This window comes from Nannobrachium achirus, assembly GCF_963921795.1.
Source record: "Nannobrachium achirus genome assembly, chromosome: 2".
Lineage (NCBI taxonomy): Eukaryota > Metazoa > Chordata > Actinopteri > Myctophiformes > Myctophidae > Nannobrachium > Nannobrachium achirus.
In genome coordinates, this window is record NC_137811.1 from 48,414,704 (window position 1) to 48,433,831 (window position 19,128).

Consider the following 19,128-nt stretch of genomic DNA (forward strand, 5'->3'; position numbering starts at 1 on the left):
CGAGGTTTGAAACTGTAGCTCCTATGGTTTACGAGAGAAAAATACTTGAAAGTGATTTCTTGCATTGTCCCATTATAAGTCAATGGGGACAATTAAGCGTCGTTTTTTGCCGATTACGTCGGCATGGTAAGGCGGATCGGAACGAAAGGTAATAGAACACCATTCCCGGCCGAGCCGCACATTTTGATGTATATATTGCGCGAGTGGCGTAAATGGTGCGGCACTAGTTACGCGCCGAAGTCAGGCTACATACACACAGACACACAGACAGACACACAGACACACACACAGACCCACACAGCCACGTATAGGGAGCTGCACACAGCTCCAAAAATGTGTAAATAGTAAAAATAGTAAAAAGATTCACGGAAACTGGGGGCAGAAATTCTCCTCTGCCTACAAAATGATGTCATACTTAACAGCCCCATAGCCATCAGGATTTAGAGGTATATTCAAGTCTGTTAAACAGCAATGACTTATACTAACTCGTACTCTTTTTTTCCTTTTTTCTTTTAAATCCTGGTACGTAAGTAGTCTACAGAATAGTCCAGGTATAGGAGGGGTGATGAAGGGGGTGATCTCTAGGGGAGTGTGATCTTTTACATAATAATAACTTAATAACTGGCTAGTTCATATTGCCTGCTAACTCACAAGCTAACACTGGGTGGCGGCAACAGTGCCCATGTACAGTTGACAGTAGTCTTTTTTTGTGAGTTGCAGCAGCAGGACTTGACCACAAGAGGAGTCCATTGGTGCAGTTATGGTTTTAAAATTAAACAGAAAAGAAGCTGTTTTACTCAAAGTTGCCAACCCTCCTGAATCAGGCAGGACTCTCCTTTGCTCCCAAATTGTAATTTCTCCTGAATTTCTCCTAGATTTGGTATCAAACTCCCAAAATTCACCAGAAAACAGGAGAAACTATGTTACATTTCTTCTGGGGGAGGACCCCCAGACCCCCCAACTTTGGGGGTGTGGGAACTTGGGAAGTGCATAGAGATTCAGTTGTGAATGGTTATTATTACACATGGGTACATAGCTTCAGTTCGGTTTAATGTCTGAAATTGTACCCATCATTTTCTAATGCGAGTAAGCAAGCCTGAAAATGATTAAAATCACAAAATTCACCTAAACACAGGGAAATACATCTATCTAGGCCTACGGGGGGAGGACCTCCAGACGCGCGTCAGGTTGGCCAAGTTGAAAAAATCCACCAGTTTTGCCTCCTCGGAGGAAATGGCACAGGCTTTCCACCGAAGAGGAATCGAGGAAAGAAGCGGACAATCAGCATCGATGTTGTCAGCAGACACGGAAATGTTTTGGGGATTTGATTCGCGCTCCTAGTATAATGCTATATGTTTGTCTGTTTGTAGCATTACACCTATATACCAGACGTCTCTTAGTAATGTTGAAGTGTTCTTTACTATGTTAGCTTTGAGTTGGTAAAGTTAAACACTCCAGCATCGAACCACAGGACAATCAGGATTTGAACATGTATGTAGATCAGTGGTTCCCAAACTTTTTTGGCTCAGGGCACACATATATATTTTTTTATTTTTTATTTTTTTTAACACATAAATAAGGTGCTTTTGAGTAGTTCTTTTGTATTTTAATCTTGAAAATGTCAAAGTATTACTGCAACGTAGGAGGCCTGAGATTTGAGAATCTTTATACCACTACACCATCTTTCACTCCTGAATCAGGGACAACTTGTCATTTCTCCAGAATTTCTCCTGGATTTGGTATCAAACAACTCCCCATATTCACCAGAAAACAGGAAATTACATCTACTATGTTCAAATCTTTCTGGGAGAGGACCCCCAGACCCCCCGCTTAGGGGGTGTGGGAAGTGCATGCAATTATATAGAGATATTCACTTAAGTAGTGAATGATTATTATTAAAACTGTACATTGCTTCAGTTATCAAATCAATTTCTGTACGCCTACTTTTTGCGTTTTAATGGCTGAAATTGTACCCATCAGATTCATTTTCCAATGCGAGTAAGCAAGCCTAAAAATGATCAAAATCACAAAATTCACCTAAACACAGGAAAATACATCTATCTAGGCCTACTCTGTTAAAAAGGTTTCTGTGGAGGACCTCCAGATCCCCCTCTGGATTGTGGCTGTCCAATGTTGGCAACCCTGGTTTTACTAGCTGTACAATCAACAAAACAATAAAATGTGTGCATGACCCACACAGCCTATGAGACTACACAGTACGAAAATAGGCTGCTTCTGTTGACCCTGACATACTGAACCACACAGTAACGTAACCTGCCCTTTCCTTTGCACAGCCAGGGTTTCTACAGGCTATGTAGAGTATACATATCTAGTATACTGTAACATATGACAAGGGTTATTTCAGACAGGATGTCTGAAATATGTGCTAGTCTCCATGTCGATGCCATGCAGCGTACACACATGCACATTCTAGAAATGGTAGCAGACAGTTCAAACGCATCTATAAGTTGCAGAGCTCTGTAGTGCATCTGTTGGAAAATATCGAGCTAACACTCAACGCATTGCTTTAAATGTTTGTGCTATTATTTAGGGCTAAACAAATGTAAATCAAAAATAGTTTGGAGCAGGCTTCACTGAACTACAGCACAGTGTACTGTAGCTTACACAGTACATGTGGCTGGTGTACTGCACCTCTTCTGCTCAGATTACTGGTGAGTAGTCTACAGTAATAACATTTCTGGCCTTTCTTTGCTGTTGATGTTGTCAGAATAGGCTGGTTAGAGGCCAGCCTCTTTTGCACTACCCTCTGTTTTTTCTCTAGTTGCTGCAATATAAAAAATCACGTTAATAATTGATTATTCATCCATTTGTAAGTTATGTCTGTACTATAGTTATTCTGTTGACTGGGCCTTTGTGGTGTCAGGGTAGAATACATCATGAAATGTTTATAGTTGGGTCATTGACAAAATGGGGTTGGCAAGATTACATTTTAAAATATTTGAAAATCGTATTTTAATCGATTTTAAAATTATCTATCAGGTTTGTCAAATGTTGACATTTGAACCATTTTTACAATGAATATGACGTTAAATTGAGAAATATCCACTTGAATTGAATGAAAGTGTTTTTAAAATATAAAATGAAAAAATATTTTTATTAGCATTATCTCTAGATGTATTTTTTGGCAGTTTGTGATGGGCCCTATTTTCGTCCATGCCTTACCCCTTATCCCTAAAGTCCTTTGCCATTTTTTACTATTTCACATATTTCACATGCTGAAGTAAGTCATCTATTTGGAGTATTTCAAAATGTTTTTCAAAATAATAATAATAAAAGGCAAAGACGTTTAGGGATGTAATAAGGGGTAAGGCATGGACGAAAATATAGATCATTGAGTGTCACAAATACTGAATGCTGAGAAAATCTTTGAGAAAATCATGTAAGAATTGTAAAATAAAATATGAATATTAATGAATGCTCTTTGTCTCTAAATAGAAAGTAGCCTTCTCCATGGCAGAATATTTGACCATGGTGACTATAATAAACTGCAAACATCTTAATGTGCAGACATAGAGTGCACATCCTGGACATAAAGAACCTGCATGACTGAGGAGAGACAGAGAGAGGAGTGGAGGATACAAAGCTTCACTTCTTGATCGCATTTAATATAAAAATACAAGAAAAGACTAGAAAGATGCAATTGGAAATTGCAAGGGTGCATGTTTGGCTGCATGGTTGCCGTGACACAAGTCACACTTGCAAATATCTCTGTATCTGTCAGTCCTTGTCGCTATTTGAGTGGTGCTAACCATTCCGTCCTTCTGCCACCAAAACCGTGGGAGTAGTGCGGCAACATAAAGTTTATCTAGGAATGGAAAGATGGATGGAATAAAGTCGGACAAGTACTATAGTCTGGTTGCCCTGCAGGGTCAACCACACTAAAAAGGGTGAAAACAGGTGAACATTCATTACATTTATCAGAAATAACCAGTAAAATGCAACATAAGACAGTATGAGCACGTGATTATGTGATGTTAAAAAAGAAAGAAATCGAGATCTGAACCGAATGGTAGAATTGTTCCTAGGTCCGTTAACCCAGCAAGGCCCGAATTAATTTCTACTGGCCATTTTTTTTTTTAAATCAGATGGTGTTGTAGGAGTCCTAATCACAGGAAAATGTAATGTTAAAAAATTAATAATGTTTTTGTAAATTTTTATAGCCATAAATCATAAATCATAAATCATGCTCTAATTTGCATTTTGGGGATATCTTTCACAATATTAACATATGCACGTGTTCTAGACATTCTGATGATCACGAAAAAAAATATTACAGGCATTTTACTTATGTTTTAGTGAGGAATAGCTTCAGTTAAAAAGTGAGATGTTGTTCGTCCAGACGCTGGAATTTCATCATTGTAATACTAAACAATAGGATTTAATGGTGATGTTAATGTGAAAAAAGAACAGGAAAACTAATTATAACATTTTTTAAAAAATGATTTAAAAAACGTTGCCAAAAAGCAACGCTGGGCCTTGCAGGGTTTTAAAAGAATAAAGTTGGCAAGTAATTTTATTTTCATATATTGTCCCTTTTACAACTAAACCATATGGATACACAACAATTATTAGCATCATGTCATTCTGGGACAGTGCCGAGGGAGTGGCAGACCGGGGTGGTGGTTCCACTTTTCAAAAAGGGGGACCAGAGGGTGTGTGCCAATTACAGAGGTATCACATTGCTCAGCCTCCCCGGGAAAGTTTACGCCAAGGTACTGGAAAGGAGGGTCCGGCCGATAGTCGAACCTCAGATACAAGAGGAACAATGTGGATTCCGTCCTGGGCGTGGAACAACTGACCAGCTTTTTACTCTGACAGGGATCCTGGAGAAGGCTTGGGAGTATGACTATCCGTACATGTGTTTTGTAGATTTGGAGAAGGCATATGACTGGGTACCCCGGGAGGTTCTGTGGGAGGTGTTGCGGGAATATGGAGTGAGGGGATCCTTTTTGAGGGCCATCCAATCTCTGTACGCCCAAAGCGAGAGCTGTGTCCGTGTACTCTGTAATAAGTCGGATTCCTTTCCGGTGGGGGTTGGTCTCCGCCAGGGCTGCGCCTTGTCACCTATCCTGTTTGTGATATTCATGGACAGGATCTCGAGGCGAAGTGGTGGTGTAGAAGGTATAAGGATCGGTGAGCTAAGGGTTGCTTCACTGCTTTTTGCGGATGACGTGGTCCTGATGGCACCATCGGTCCGAGACCTTCAGCTCTCACTGGATCGGTTCGCAGCCGAGTGTGCAGCGGCCGGAATGAGGATCAGCATCTCTAAATCTGAGGCCATGGTTCTCAGCAGGAAACCGATGGATTGTGCAGTCCAAGTAGGGAATGAGGCTTTACTCCAGGTGAAGGAGTTTAAGTATCTCGGGGTCTTGTTCACGAATGAGAGAAAGGGGAAGACGGAGAAGGAGATCAGCCGGAGAATCGGAGCAGCAGGAGCGGTTTTACAGTCGCTAAACCGCACTGTGGTGAAGAAAAAAGAGTTGAGCCGGAAGGCAAAGCTCTCTGTCTACCGAGCAATCTTCGTTCCTACCCTCACCTATCAAGGTTCAAGGTTCAAGGTTTACTTTATTCTGTCTCCGTGAGGAGAAATTTGTCTTGGACACATGGACAGTCCAGCAGCATACAAAAAACATGAATACAAAAACACAGTACAGTACAGTACACAGCAACAGGGGTGCTCAGCGACATACATATACAACCATATCCCGCAAAATAATAAACACCATTAACCCATTCAGGCCGGGAACACATCCCGCCGTTTGGGAGGGGCCCACAGTACATGCACAGCATGTAGCAACATACCTGCTTTGCAGGCTAATTTCTGACCTAGCCCTATTCTATAGGCCAGGCCCAAATGGGCCAATCCATTACCTTCTCACCCTCCGTCTGCCCTCTGCCATGGTTACATTGAGGAGTGAGATTGACATTGGGACAAAAGAATATTTGTACCTGTTGTACTTACAACTATGGGTGAATGGGTCTCATACCTCCTACCTGACGGTAACAGTCTATATTCAGAATGTAGTATGTGAGATGGGTCAGACACAACCTTTTTTACCTGTGTAGTTGTAGACTGTTCAAAAATGGCCTGGGGGGTAATGGGGGGTGCGGACATGCTCATTATCTTCCCAGCCATTTTGACTAATCTAAAAATCTCTGATTTATACTTAACCGTCAGGTTTCCAAACCAGCTTGTGATACCATACCGTATAACTGACTCAATGCTGGCTCTGTAAAAGATCAACATAATGTTTCTACATACACCAAATAGTCTTAGCCTCCGGAGAAAATGAAGGCGCTGGTGTATTTTCGCACACATACCCGTAACATGACTGTGCCAGCTCATTTTGGAATCAATAAGTACTCCTAAGTATTTATAGGAGTCAACCTGGTTGATGTCCTGGCCGTTTATGGAGATTGTGGTGTAGTCGCCTACAGACCTTGGATCCACCACTATCTCCTGTGTCTTTTTCACATTAATTTGTAAGTGGTGTTCACCACACCATCTTACAAACCTGTCCACTCCAGTTGTATGGCTACTGATGTTATCTTCGCTTGTGAGTAGACTGACAATAACCGTGTCATCTGAGAATTTTATGACACGCTGATTGGGTTGTGAGCTAACACAATCATTTGTGTATAAAGTAAACAAGAGGGACGAGCTAACAGTCCCCTGAGGGGCCCCTGTACTGCTCACTGCCCTATCAGAGAGGACAGAGTTAAACCTCACCTGTTGTGGCCTATTCGATAAGAAGGAGAAATACCACTTGATTAAAGAGGGATTCACCCTCAACCCGGCCAGCCCACGGAGAAGTACATCTGGATGAATCGTATTAAAGGCCGAGCTAAAATCGACAAAGAGAAGTCTAGCATATGTATTAGGATCCTCTAAATGCTTCAGGACCCAGTGTGTTAATGTTGAGATTGCATCACTAGTTCTGCGATCCCTTGCATAAGCAAATTGATGGGGATCTAGTGATGCCTCCGTTTCCTTACGGAGCTCATCCGTTAAGATTCTCTCCAGAGATTTAACAACATTGGAGGTTAAAGCCACTGGCCTATAATCATTGTTCTCTAAAGGACAGGGCTTTTTAGGAACCGGTACTATAATAGATTTTTTCCAGAGTTCTGGTACCATATGGGTGTCCATAGAAGCCTGGAAAAGACGGTGCCATGCTGGCGTTAATTCCTCTGCACAGGTTTTAAGGAGGAATGCACACATTCCATCCGGTCCTGTTGCTTTGTTAGTTTTCATAGTTTTAAACACCTTAGTGACCCGATCTGAGTCAATAATTATTCTATCATGATCACCGTTACATGGAAGGGCATTTATTACAACACCACACTCTTTAACAGTATCAGTCTCAAATCTCATAAAGAAATTGTTTAATTAATTTGCTTTTCCTTCCTCATTCATAGCAACCATGGGCTTCCTTGCAGGTTCCATGCTGGTCATCTTCCTGATAGAGTCCCATAGTTTCTTGATGTTTGAGTTCGCTAACTCTTGCTCTGCACGTTCTTTATGCTGCCTTCTGGATTCCCTTAGCTGCTGATTGAGGTCCCTCTCTGCGACCTTCATAGCTGCTATGTCCCCATTCTTAAAGGCTGTCTTTTTCCGCCAGATGCAGTCCTTAATCCCCCTTGTGACATAGGGTTTATTGTTTGGATATTTTGTGATAGTTTTCTGGGGTATTATTGAATCCACACAGAAGGTGATGTAAGCAGTTATTGATTCTGTGGCTATTTTTATATCTGCATCTTGGAAAAAGACATCCCAGTCTGTGCATAAGAAGCACCCCTTCAACTCCTCCACCGCGTCACCAGACCACACATGTATGGTCTTGGTGATCGGTTTGCTAGATTTAAACACAGACTTATGTGGGTGTGAGATACACAACCTTGTGGTCCGAGTTAGCTAGTGGAGCCCTAGCTCTGGCTGCATATACGCCCCCTTGATGTTACCGAAGCATTTGTCCAGAATGTTGTTTTTCCTCGTCGCACATTTCACATATTGTTGGAAGCCTGGCAGATGTTTCTCCAGGGGACAGTGGTTGAGATCACCCAGAACGAGCATAGGTGCGTCAGGCTTGTTCTGAAGATGACGGTGTACACAGTCTGCTATCTGGCTAGCTGCGCTAGCTGCCCTCGCATCTGGTGGTACATAAACAACACACAGAAATATATTAGAGAACTCCCTCGGTAGGTAGTATGGCCTCAGTGTTATGCAGAGCAGCTCCAAGTCAGGATTACATATATTGTCTCTGACAGTATAGTTCCGACACCAGTTATCCTTAACATAAACACAGAGACCTCCTCCAGTTTGCTTCTCAGAGCTCTCCTCTCTATCAGAGCGTATGTGTGAGAAGCCCTCAACCTGAACAAAACTGTCCGGTATGCTATTATCAAACCAGGACTCCGTAAAGACTAGTAGTCCCGACTCACGGTATTCATAACTGATTTTCACCTGAGTGCGTAGTTTGTCCATTTTCTTCCTCAATGCGCGGGCGTTGCAGAGTAGTATCGGCGGCAGCGGTAGCTTTGTAGCCCTCCGAGACCGTTGCCTGAAGCCGACATCATAGTCGCCTGGGCGGTGGAAGGCTTTACACCGCGGTGTAATCTTTTCGAGTCTTTTTGAGTCATGAAACTACAACGTTACATCATTCCTCACGGTGGAGAGCTTTCCACCGTGAGTCCCAACACATCTCTCTGTTTTTACTATCAGACAGACAGGCTCTACACCCCGTTCACTGATTGGTCGATCTAGACCAGTCAGTCACGGTGTACAGGACTCCACCGTGAGTGACTATGATGGCCTGCACTTATTTTCTGACTTGAGGTGGAAAGCTAATTTGCGGTGGATAGCTCTCCACCGTACACTATGATACGGGCTTGACGCCGCCTTTCCTCCCTCTTTTCCTGGCTCTCCCAGCATGGAACGGTGCCTGTTCCGGCGGTCGCAGTAGCTCTCCGGGGACCAGTCTTAACAGGTCCGGCGACGGTCTTATTCCGCTCCCCTGTAGTTGTAGGAGCTCGGTCCCACCGTACACCAGGCGCGCCAGGCACTCAGCCACCCAGCCAGACAGCATTAGCCATGTTAGTAGCCACGCTAGTAGTCGCTCCACTCTCCAAGTATCCCTCCGCACGGAGGTTCCACGGTCCATAGTGCACATTTCCTCACAGTGCACACCAGTTACAGTGTAAAACAAAAAACACGAAACTAAACAAGACAAAAAAGGACATTAAGTGCTGCGGAGCCCGTGTGTCCGTGTCGCCGCAGTGCAGCGCCACCTATGGTCATGAAGTGTGGGTCATGACCGAAAGTATAAGGTCGCGCGGGTGCAAGCGGCCGAAATGGATTTCCTCAGACGGGTGGCTGGTATCTCCCTTAGAGATAGGGTGAGAAGTTCAGTCACCCGAGAGAGACTTGGAGTAGAACCGCTGCTCCTACACTTGGAAAGGAGTCAGCTTAGGTGGTTCGGGCATCTAGTACGGATGCCTCCCGAGCTCCTTCCTAGGAAGGTCCTCGATGCACGGCCCACTGGGAGGAGACCCCGTGGCAGACCAAAGACCAGATGGAGGGATTATATCTCCAAACTGGCTTGGGGACGCCTCTGTATACTCCCTGAGGGAGTGGAGGAAGTTGCTCGGGATAAGGAAATCTGGAGGTCTCAGTTGGAACTGTTACCCCCGCGACCCGATTCCGGATAAGCGGTTGAAGATGGATGGATGGATGGATGGATGTCATTGACCTAGTTATGATTCATTCCATTGACTTTAATAATGATGCTTGTCAGAATACTTGTTACTAATAATTGTGCAGGGAATAAGGTTTAAGATCATTTCCCTAAAGCACAGAGGGAAGCTCTGGCGGAATTGGAAAACTGATACCTCCCTTCATCATGTGCATGATTTGCAGGATATGATTAATACCCTATTCAAGATTTGTATGAGGACAGCAAGATACTAGTAACCATGGATATACAGTAGATATACATCTACAAATGTTGGACACCAGGAATGTTTGGAAGCTCTCCCACATTTCCTCAGAACTACAGACACCTTGCCAAGCACATTGCATTAGGCTACATTTGACAGATTATTGATATAAATTGTATAAGTCTAAGAACTCATTCAATGTAGAGACCTCAGTAGGAAGTACAATGAGTGACCATATTCGATTAATATGTTGCACTTAAAAAAAAGAATTAATAAATGATAATGCTTTTTCATCAATATATGTTTTTTTATACACTATATGTATCAATGATATGTTTGATTCATGTTTTTAGGAGGAAAGGAGGGGAAGTCTGCATACTGATTAATTCATGTTTTTTTACTGAGGATGCTTGAATGTAGTTTGAATACGTGCCATAAATGCCTCCAAATTGACTATAAATCATGACTTAGAGATTCTTCTAAATATCGCAATTTTCTTATAGATAGCCTACAGTATGTTGAAAGAAAACAGATGAGAGTTCTTATCTGTGGTCTTCCAACACAAGATAAAAACAGCGTGCCTGTTACAGCGCTGCACAATAATCAAAATCCTCAGTAGGCCTATAAGGCACTTTCAAAAATAAGATTTAAAAGAACTGAGAGTTGTATCAGACTTCTGGGAGTATGTTAATGTGGTGCAAAAAACCTTTTCCCAAACAATGGGTCGGGACCCATATATGGGTGATGATAATTCCAAATGATTTCGAAAGCGTTTCATAAATAAAATAAATACAAGTTCCATTTTTTTCTCTTTTGGGTCTTGAGCTAAAAGGTTTGGGAACCACTGCGGTAGACCATTCTCAGTGCTTTATAGACAAACAGTTTTAGACAGGGAGCCAGTGCGAAGATCTGAGAACTGAAGAGAGTTTTATGATCAGGTGCGGCATAGCTCAGGGGTAGAGAAACCGTCATTAGAGCACGAAGGGTTCCCGAATGGTTCCTAGTTCGAAGCCGGGCTCCCCCTGAGTTAATGTCGAAGAGTCCTTCAGCAAGACTCTGAACCCCTAGTTGCTCCCAGTGAGTAGGTTGGTGCCTTGCATGGTTTCCTTCGCCACCGGCCCCTTGTGTGCGTGAATGGGTGAATGTAATGTACAATCTATATAAAGCGCCTTGGATACAAGCGCTATATAAATGCACCATTTATGATCCATTTTCTTGGTATTAGACTCGAGCAGCATTATAAATCAACAACAGCTGTATGATTTATGTTTTAGAAAGACCTGTAAAGATGGTGTCTCTCTAAAACATAAATCACAGTAGTTGAGTCTAATGAAGATAAATGCATGGGCTGATGGGCACGTTTTTCCAACTTCTGCTGAGACATAAGTCCTTTAATCCTTGATATAGACCTAAAGTGACAGTAGGTTGACTTTATAATTGTCTTAAACAGGCTGATGCCTGCAACTTCATTCCCAAGGAGACACAAGAGACGAACGATGCAAGTTGGGAATGCATACCCCATCCGGTTGTGGAATAGCTGTCACTTGTCAGAGTACTCATTACCCATCATGGCCTGACCAGTTTGTCCAGCCTAAACCAGCTAAACCAGCCTAAGACCAGCTAAAACTAACTAAGACCAGCAACCATCCTAAACTGTTTTTTGCTGTTTTTGTTCATCAGGGCAGACAGGCACACTTTAGAGAGACATATCGAAGTCTAACATGGTTGAAGTTGAATGGGATTACACTACAGTATTTTAGAATGGGGGTGTGAAACTGTCTGGGGTGATGTTATGGCTCAGGTGATCACAAAAAGCGGATGTGAAAATGAACCCAGAAGTCAAATTCCCCTTTAAGCTACAGCCATTGCAGGCAAGGCATACTGCAATGCTCTAATACTATGCATACTCTTATTTGCATTACAGTGCTTGTGTGTCTGCAAACCTAAACAAAGAAACTAAACATGAATTGAGGGAATCAAACACAAAAAGAACGTACGTCGCACATCCTCCTACTTCGGTGCTGAGACAAACTGCAAGGGCAGAAAAACTCACTCTTGAGCTGCTCCAAACTCTTGATGAGGACTCATAATGATCCAATGATTGGCTGTGAATTGGCATAAGTAAAGTTATAACCAGAGTACTCGATACAGAAATGTATTAAGAAGAACAACATTATTTTACGCCAAGTCTTGTGGTGTAATTAACGTACAATAGCCTAATGGATAAGCATTATTTAATGGATGATAATGGATGAGTGCAGCTCAAGTATTTTCTCCATGTCCAATAGAGGTTTCATCTTTTATGTGAGGCTATGACTTCAACAATTACCACACACTGTATGTTTTCACTTGGGAGACACTGTAATAATAATAAAATAAAATAAACATTGCAAACCAAATAATTGAATCTCAAGTCACGGACGAGTACACCCGAGACCCTCTAGATCACATTACATGACAAGTATTAATGCTTTATGTTGAACTGTACTCTGATTGCTGGTAACAGTAATGCTATTAGGATAAGTGTTCCCCCCTTTGTAATTCAATAGTGGCATAAAGAATGTTACTTCACAGCTTTAATGATAAGCACGGGCTAGGGTAGGGTTGCATTACATCTTGCATAGCAATACCTTTCAACAGCTTAATGATTGAAAAGAGGGAAGCTGAAGAAGGAAGCTAGGAGGAAAAGAGCAATACAATAGAATACTGGAACTCTGGTTTGAAATGCACAGCTGGGTCGCCAGATAACGAGAGGTTAGTACTTGTGGGCTCAAATGCCTGCAGTGAGTCCCTGGTTTCGGATCATTTGCTGCATGTCTCTCCCCAGGACTCCCTCTTTCCCAGGTGTTTCGCCCAGGTGGCCGTGGTTTTGACGTTGGCTTTAGGCATCATTTCATCATCAAGAAAGAAAGAAAGAAAGAAAGAAAGAAAGAAAGAAAGAAAGAAAGAAGGAATTACAGAAAGAAAATAAATGCATAATAGTCATCAGAAACCAATTAAGAAAGCTTATCTTGTCTTGTCCACCAAAAGCAGAACAATCCACATCTATTTTTGTTTATACTTTCTGTTGTCCTAACCATCTTTGCATGCTTTGAGGGCAAAGTGTGGGCCGAAACCTGGGGAGAACTTGAAGTGCATGCTTCACAGAAGTGAGATAGTTCTTTATTTTGAAATCTTTGCTCTTTGTTGTGCAATGAAATGTAATGGATCTAATGGATTTGGATTGAAATTCATAAAACACCAACACAAGGGGCATCCTTGTGGATTTCTTAATCTTGCTCACCACCATGGAGACGGGGGTTATTACTCTTTAGTGCCTCTAAAAAAACATATTGTCTGTGTTTGCGGGTGGGAACCCAGTAGACATAACGTGCCTGCTGGCGGTTACACAACCAAACAAAAACACCTGGGCCTACACAAATAACATTGTGCATACAGTGTGGTTGAGAGGGAATTCGTAACATCATCAGCTTTCAAGGTTATGCTTTATTGTTACATCTTGTGTACATGTAGAGTTGACTTTTGTCCTGGTTTATTTTTGTTCTTGTCAGATCGTTCATGTGCCGAGTGCACAGGGAAAGAATCTTTTTAGCAGTCTTTTGCCAGTGGCTTTGAGCTGAGACGGCGTAAAGTTTTTTCATGCGGCAGCATCTGAAACAGTCTGTAGTTGGGATGGCTTGAATCCTTGATGATTCTGCTAGCTTTGCTGACACAACGTTTGTCATAGAGCTTGTATGGGGAGAGATCACATCCACTGATGTGTTTGGCTGTCCGCACAACCCTTTGCATTACCTTGTGGTTGAGGTCGGTGCAGCTGCCACACCAGGCAGTGAAGCAGCCAGTCAGGATGCTCTCATTGGTGCCTCAATGACCCATGCCAGCTTTCTTCAGTTGTCTGAGAAAGTAGAGGTGTTGTTGTTCCTTCCTCACCACCTGCTCTGTCTGCTCTGCTCTTCTCTGCTCTGTCTGCACATCCCAGGTGGAGAGACAGCCGCTGACGCCCCCGTCCACGTCCATGGACACGTCCACGAAAAAAAACGGCAGTCGACGGCCGGCCACGTCCGCGGACGCAAACGGCCGCTCGTGGACGGGGGCGTCAACGGCTCTTGCTGCCCAGGTGAGGTGATATCCAGGAATGTAAACTGCCCCCGATCTGGATGGGAGAGTGATCTCTAGTCTGGTCGATGACTACTGTATCTCTGGTTCTGTCAACGTTGAGAGGCAGGTTGTTCTCCTGGCACCATTGTTTCAGGTTCTCCACTTCTCTCCTGTAGGCTGACTCTCATTGTTGTTTGTTTTGTGATCAAGCCTATCACTGTGGTGTTGTCTGCAAACTTGACCACTTGGTTTGAACTGAAGCTGGAAGAGAGAGAGAGAGAGAGAGAGAGAGAGAGAGAGAGAGAGAGAGAGAGAGAGAGAGAGACAGACAGAGAGACAGAGAGACAGAGAGAGAACATATAAATCAATTGAGAAAGAGACTGGCAAGGAGAGAAGCTATATACCCATTATTATTAGGGTAAAATTAAAAATACTATACATTTCTGTGGGCTCAGAGTGCTTCTGTCCTCTAATTGATCATGCCATAACCTGGCCACAACATTTCCTCTTAGTCTGTAGCAGAGATACAGTGGGTAGCTCTTCAATGGATTCTGAAAGCTTTGGGCTAGCCATATACATGTAATAGCAATTACTTTTCTGCAATATTGTTTATAGAATTCTCAAGGGCAATGTCTTAATGTTTTGCTGGCAATATTTCAACTCTCTCTCTCTCTCTCTCTCTCTCTACACAAGCATAGAACACTACACAGCCCTATTGTAGAAGGCTAGTGAATTAAAATGTGTTAATCATTTACCCTACAAAGGTGTGGTCTGTATTAGGAAACATAAACTGCTGTTCAATTTATTTTTTATTATCATTATCACTGTTATTAAACCACAATGAGGTTGTAGTGCAGGAAAGAGTGATTCTGACAGATACGACTTGGACATCTTGTGTAGCTTAGTGAAGACACACAATAACATACTTTAGTATACCAAATTGCTTTGTAGTATGTCCAAAAGCTCATTAGCTGCTACATACAGTATTATGGGATACTAAAGCATACTAAATTCAGGCAATTGAAAATAGCATACTGTGTATGCGTAGTGTGTAGTACGTTAGTACAGTATGTGGTTTTGGACACACCTTTATGGTAGCTCTACTGAGCAGTACTTGTATCTGAGGGGAGACATTACAGAACCTCTCTAAAACAGGAGCTCTAAACTCTCATTCCCCTCTTCTTCTTCTTCCTCCTCCTCCTCCTCCTCCTCCGCCTCCTCCTCCTCACGAACAAATCTAATTGACACAGCACTGTCTTTCCGGTTTATTCAGACAACGGGTGTCAGATCTCACACTAGGCGGCTAAAAATACTTAATCTCTGTTCACCCCTCAGTGAATCAGAACCCTAATTCACTTTTACCGTCTCTGTCAATGTCTTTATAGTCCAAGGACCACCCACACGTTGAAGTGTGAAGGAGTCGAGTCGATTTCCACAGCAGCCGCATTGACAGTAAATGCACATCTGTTGTAACACTAAGCTGCCTTTGTGCAATAAAATGTCTACGGATATACTTGATGTAGTTGTTCTAGAGTCACGGTTGCTCCATTAAGAAGAGAGAATAGAATATCCTGCAGTGCTACAGACTGATGTATCCATTTCTCAGTTCTCACTCAGGCTGCTTGAGGACCAGAGGTCTCTTTCATTTGGTGTGGGGCAGCCGAAAGAGCTCAGTGAGATTATCAGGAGCTACTATTAGTATCATAAATGGTTTTGAGTGACCTCCAGGATATTAGTAGACTACTAATATCCTGAAGGTCAATCAAAACCATCAGTCTGATGATAGACTTTGTTTAGTATAATCAGATCGCATATCGTTGCAATGTGTTGTGTGCTTGTAGATCGGCTATTTGCATTACTTTTGCACGACATGACATTCATATGACTAGGTAAAAAATAGGGCATTCGCTTTAAAAAATAAAAATAAAACAACATAAAAAACATGAATATACAAAGACCAAGCAAGTAAGTTAGTGAGTGGCTGAGTGAGTGAATGAGACTAACTGACCGAAAAAGTGTCAGTGTTGTGTCTATACAGTAAAAGCTCAGGGTTTGATTTACTGCGGAGGATGGGAGAAGATTCATACCTCTGCTTTTGATAGGCCGCTCTGTCATTCATTTTTACGTGTTTTATGCCTCTTGTCAGACTCAATTAAATTGTATGCATGCATTTTTTTCCTTTTGGGAAAGGTAGCCACTGATATGTTTGAGAATATCACAATTGAACAATTTAATTGCATTAACCACGACATCCCATTTTGGGAGCTCACAACCTGTTGCATCGTGCTGTTTCACTAAGTACTACTAACTTATTACGAAGTACGACTTAAAGGTGATACACCATGAATTTTCACTTTTCCTATTTTAAAACCTTTTTTTGGGGTCCCACTAGCACTTTGTATCCTCACAAAGTCCCATTTCTGACCATTGTGTCTTTCTCTGTTTTTGGGAAGGCTGGGGTTAAAAGCTTTCCACGGGTTCTCAGAACAGGCTGTCCTGGATCTTTTTTTTCCCATTTCTTTTTTTGGGGGGGTGGCGCAGTTCAGGCCAAAGGTGGTACTGCAGCTGAAAATGCTCTGAGAGCCATTCAAAAATGAGAGAGGCGCTATATTCAGGAGTGGTAATTTAGCCTCAAACCTTTTGAAAAACGTTTTTGGGACATAAACAATATGACATGAATACTTTTTAAATGCATGGTGTATCACCTTTAAGTGGTTAAGAAAATGGACACATTTCCATTTCAGAATCCTGGAAAAGCTCACAGCATGTTGGTCTGAATGGTTGCACAGGATAATGTACAGTATGCTTAAAGTGGTGAGGAAAATGTATGGAATTACACTGAAAAGATTTCCCAAATGTAATCCTGGAAAAGCTCACAACATGTTGGTGTGAATACACAGTGCAATATGCTGCCCAAGTGCTGTTTGTGGTTGTTTTGCACATTGATCTGGAGATGAGTTGCTCATGCTTGCTAATGACTCACCCATCTAATGCGGTTTAACCCCTCTCACTTTGATACCCGCTTCCTCCTCAACACATAACCAGTTCTCATATTTCTCATATATTGTTGCAAAAGAAAACAATTACAGCCAGCTGTGTTTTGAGACATTTCCCTATTATGACCAATTTGCTCATATAATTTCCGGTGAAGTCGTAATAAATGAAACTCTCACACACAGGCATTCATTAATTTTTGCTGTTGGCTATGGAATCAGGACAAACAACACAGAGCATCGAGCATTTTGTTTATGTCAATCATTGTGCTCTCTGACTTATTCATAACACCTTTTTTGAGCGGTGGTCACACCGTCTCCATAGCGTGGCCGTGTGTGTGTGTGTGTGTGTCTGTCTGTCTGTATGTAGCCTGAGGAATGTGTAGCCTGAGGAATGTGTAGCCTGAGGAATGTGTAGCCTGAGGAATGTGTAGCCTGAATACCACTGAGTGACCAGAGAGGTTGAGCATCAACTGCAATACACACACACACACACACACACACACACACACACACACACAGGCACCCCCCCCCCCCCCACCCCCACCACCGCTCAGTTCACACGGGTGTGATTTTTAAGTAAGGGCAACATGCCCAGACTCATTTCAGTGTTAGACTTTCTGTTAGCTTTGTTATGGCATTCCCTCCCACAGGAGTAGGTTGTTCCTCCAGTGTGTCCAACAACCCGGTTAATGACTGATGATTCCAGGTGTGAACTTGTTGGATAATTATTGTCCTCAACAGTTCCATGACCGCTTCCAGAACTCATTGCGCAATCATTGAAATACATTTCTGGATTATCAACAAAAGCATCAGAAGATCAGAAGTAGATTGTGTGTATAGTGTATGTAAATGTACATCAGCGATGGTTGGAGGTGGTCTCCCTAGTCCCTACTCTTCCATTGAGAAATTTAGACCCTGGGGTTAGATAGGATTTGGTCTCCAATGCGGGAGACACAAGTTTGAATCCTCGATAGGACATAAAAGTTAAGGATAACATTTAAACCCAGTCCACACCAATGCTTTCATATGGGTCTGTTTTCTTCCATTTACTATTGCAGAGTTACAGATCTGTAAGGGTCCATTTGGAACCCCCTCAAGGAGTCCTGAGGGTCCCTGGACCAGACTTTGAGAACCATTAATCCAGCCAAAGCCAGATCCTTTCTACTCCAAGCAGCTGAGCACTTTAACTGCAATAGCAGCGTTGCCAGTCTTTAGCCAAATACACAGCACACTCTGCATGTCAAGAGGCTGCTGGGACATTGATGCTTTGCCAACACTTCACATCCGTGTCTGTTCACACTCATATGGTACAGTATATATAGTGAAGACTTTGAACAATGTAATGAACAGGATTTGTGAAGTCACAGTGAACTTGCGAGTCCATGTCGACGCTTTTGTGCCAGATGTAATAAAATTCCCCTTGTGTTCATGAGAACACACAGACAGCCGGCCAGCCGGACAACCCAAAAACATAATCTGTTTAATTCGTTGCGGTCCGCACTGATGAAATTAAAAGCCTGTTTGCAGTGAGCAGTTACCTCACTCAAAACTCCACCTCATGTTCACGAGTGAGAGGATATATCCCTCAACGCGGAAGTGACAGCAGTGGTGCACATGCGGCTGAAATAACAAAACCAACGGTGAAGTTCACAGGCACAAAACATGGAAACGTGCCATCCAAAAACAGCAAATTTGGAAAAAAGCTCACAGGCACTTTAGTCTTATACTGTACCTGAACCAGCATTTCCTTGGGGACTGCCCATAAGTCCGAAGGTTCATTAGTCCGAAGGTTCATTAGTCCGAATTTAGTTAGGGTTACTGAGGTTAAGGTTAGGGTTAGGGTTAGAGTTAGGCATAGTATTCTTAACAAATTCAGACTAATGAACATTTTCTTTAGGTTTTTCTCCCTGATTTAGTATAGCCTTCATGCTACTCCTCCCAACACTCCCTGCTGACAGGTGCCACACCAGCCCGTGGGATTACCTGCAATGACTTGCAGTATTATCATGACCACAGATATCGTGACCACAGATCTCATAACACATGGCAAAAATGCTAATAAATAGCATAAGTTCAA

At 42.5% G+C, this 19,128-nt stretch overlaps 1 protein-coding gene across 1 annotated transcript in view; it reads left to right on the top strand.

The window, feature by feature from the left end:
* Window positions 1-4,597: 4,597 nt before the first annotated feature.
* entpd3 (ectonucleoside triphosphate diphosphohydrolase 3) overlaps window positions 4,598-19,128 on the top strand; it is a gene marked incomplete at both ends in the record, with an annotated part of 32,375 nt that continues 17,844 nt past the window's right edge. Inside the window, 3 exons of the mRNA XM_080742382.1 lie at window positions 4,598-4,733; window positions 4,840-5,018; window positions 13,937-14,074. Of these exons, the coding sequence (XP_080598508.1) occupies window positions 4,598-4,733; window positions 4,840-5,018; window positions 13,937-14,074 (453 nt within the window). The remainder of the gene's footprint in view (window positions 4,734-4,839; window positions 5,019-13,936; window positions 14,075-19,128) is intronic.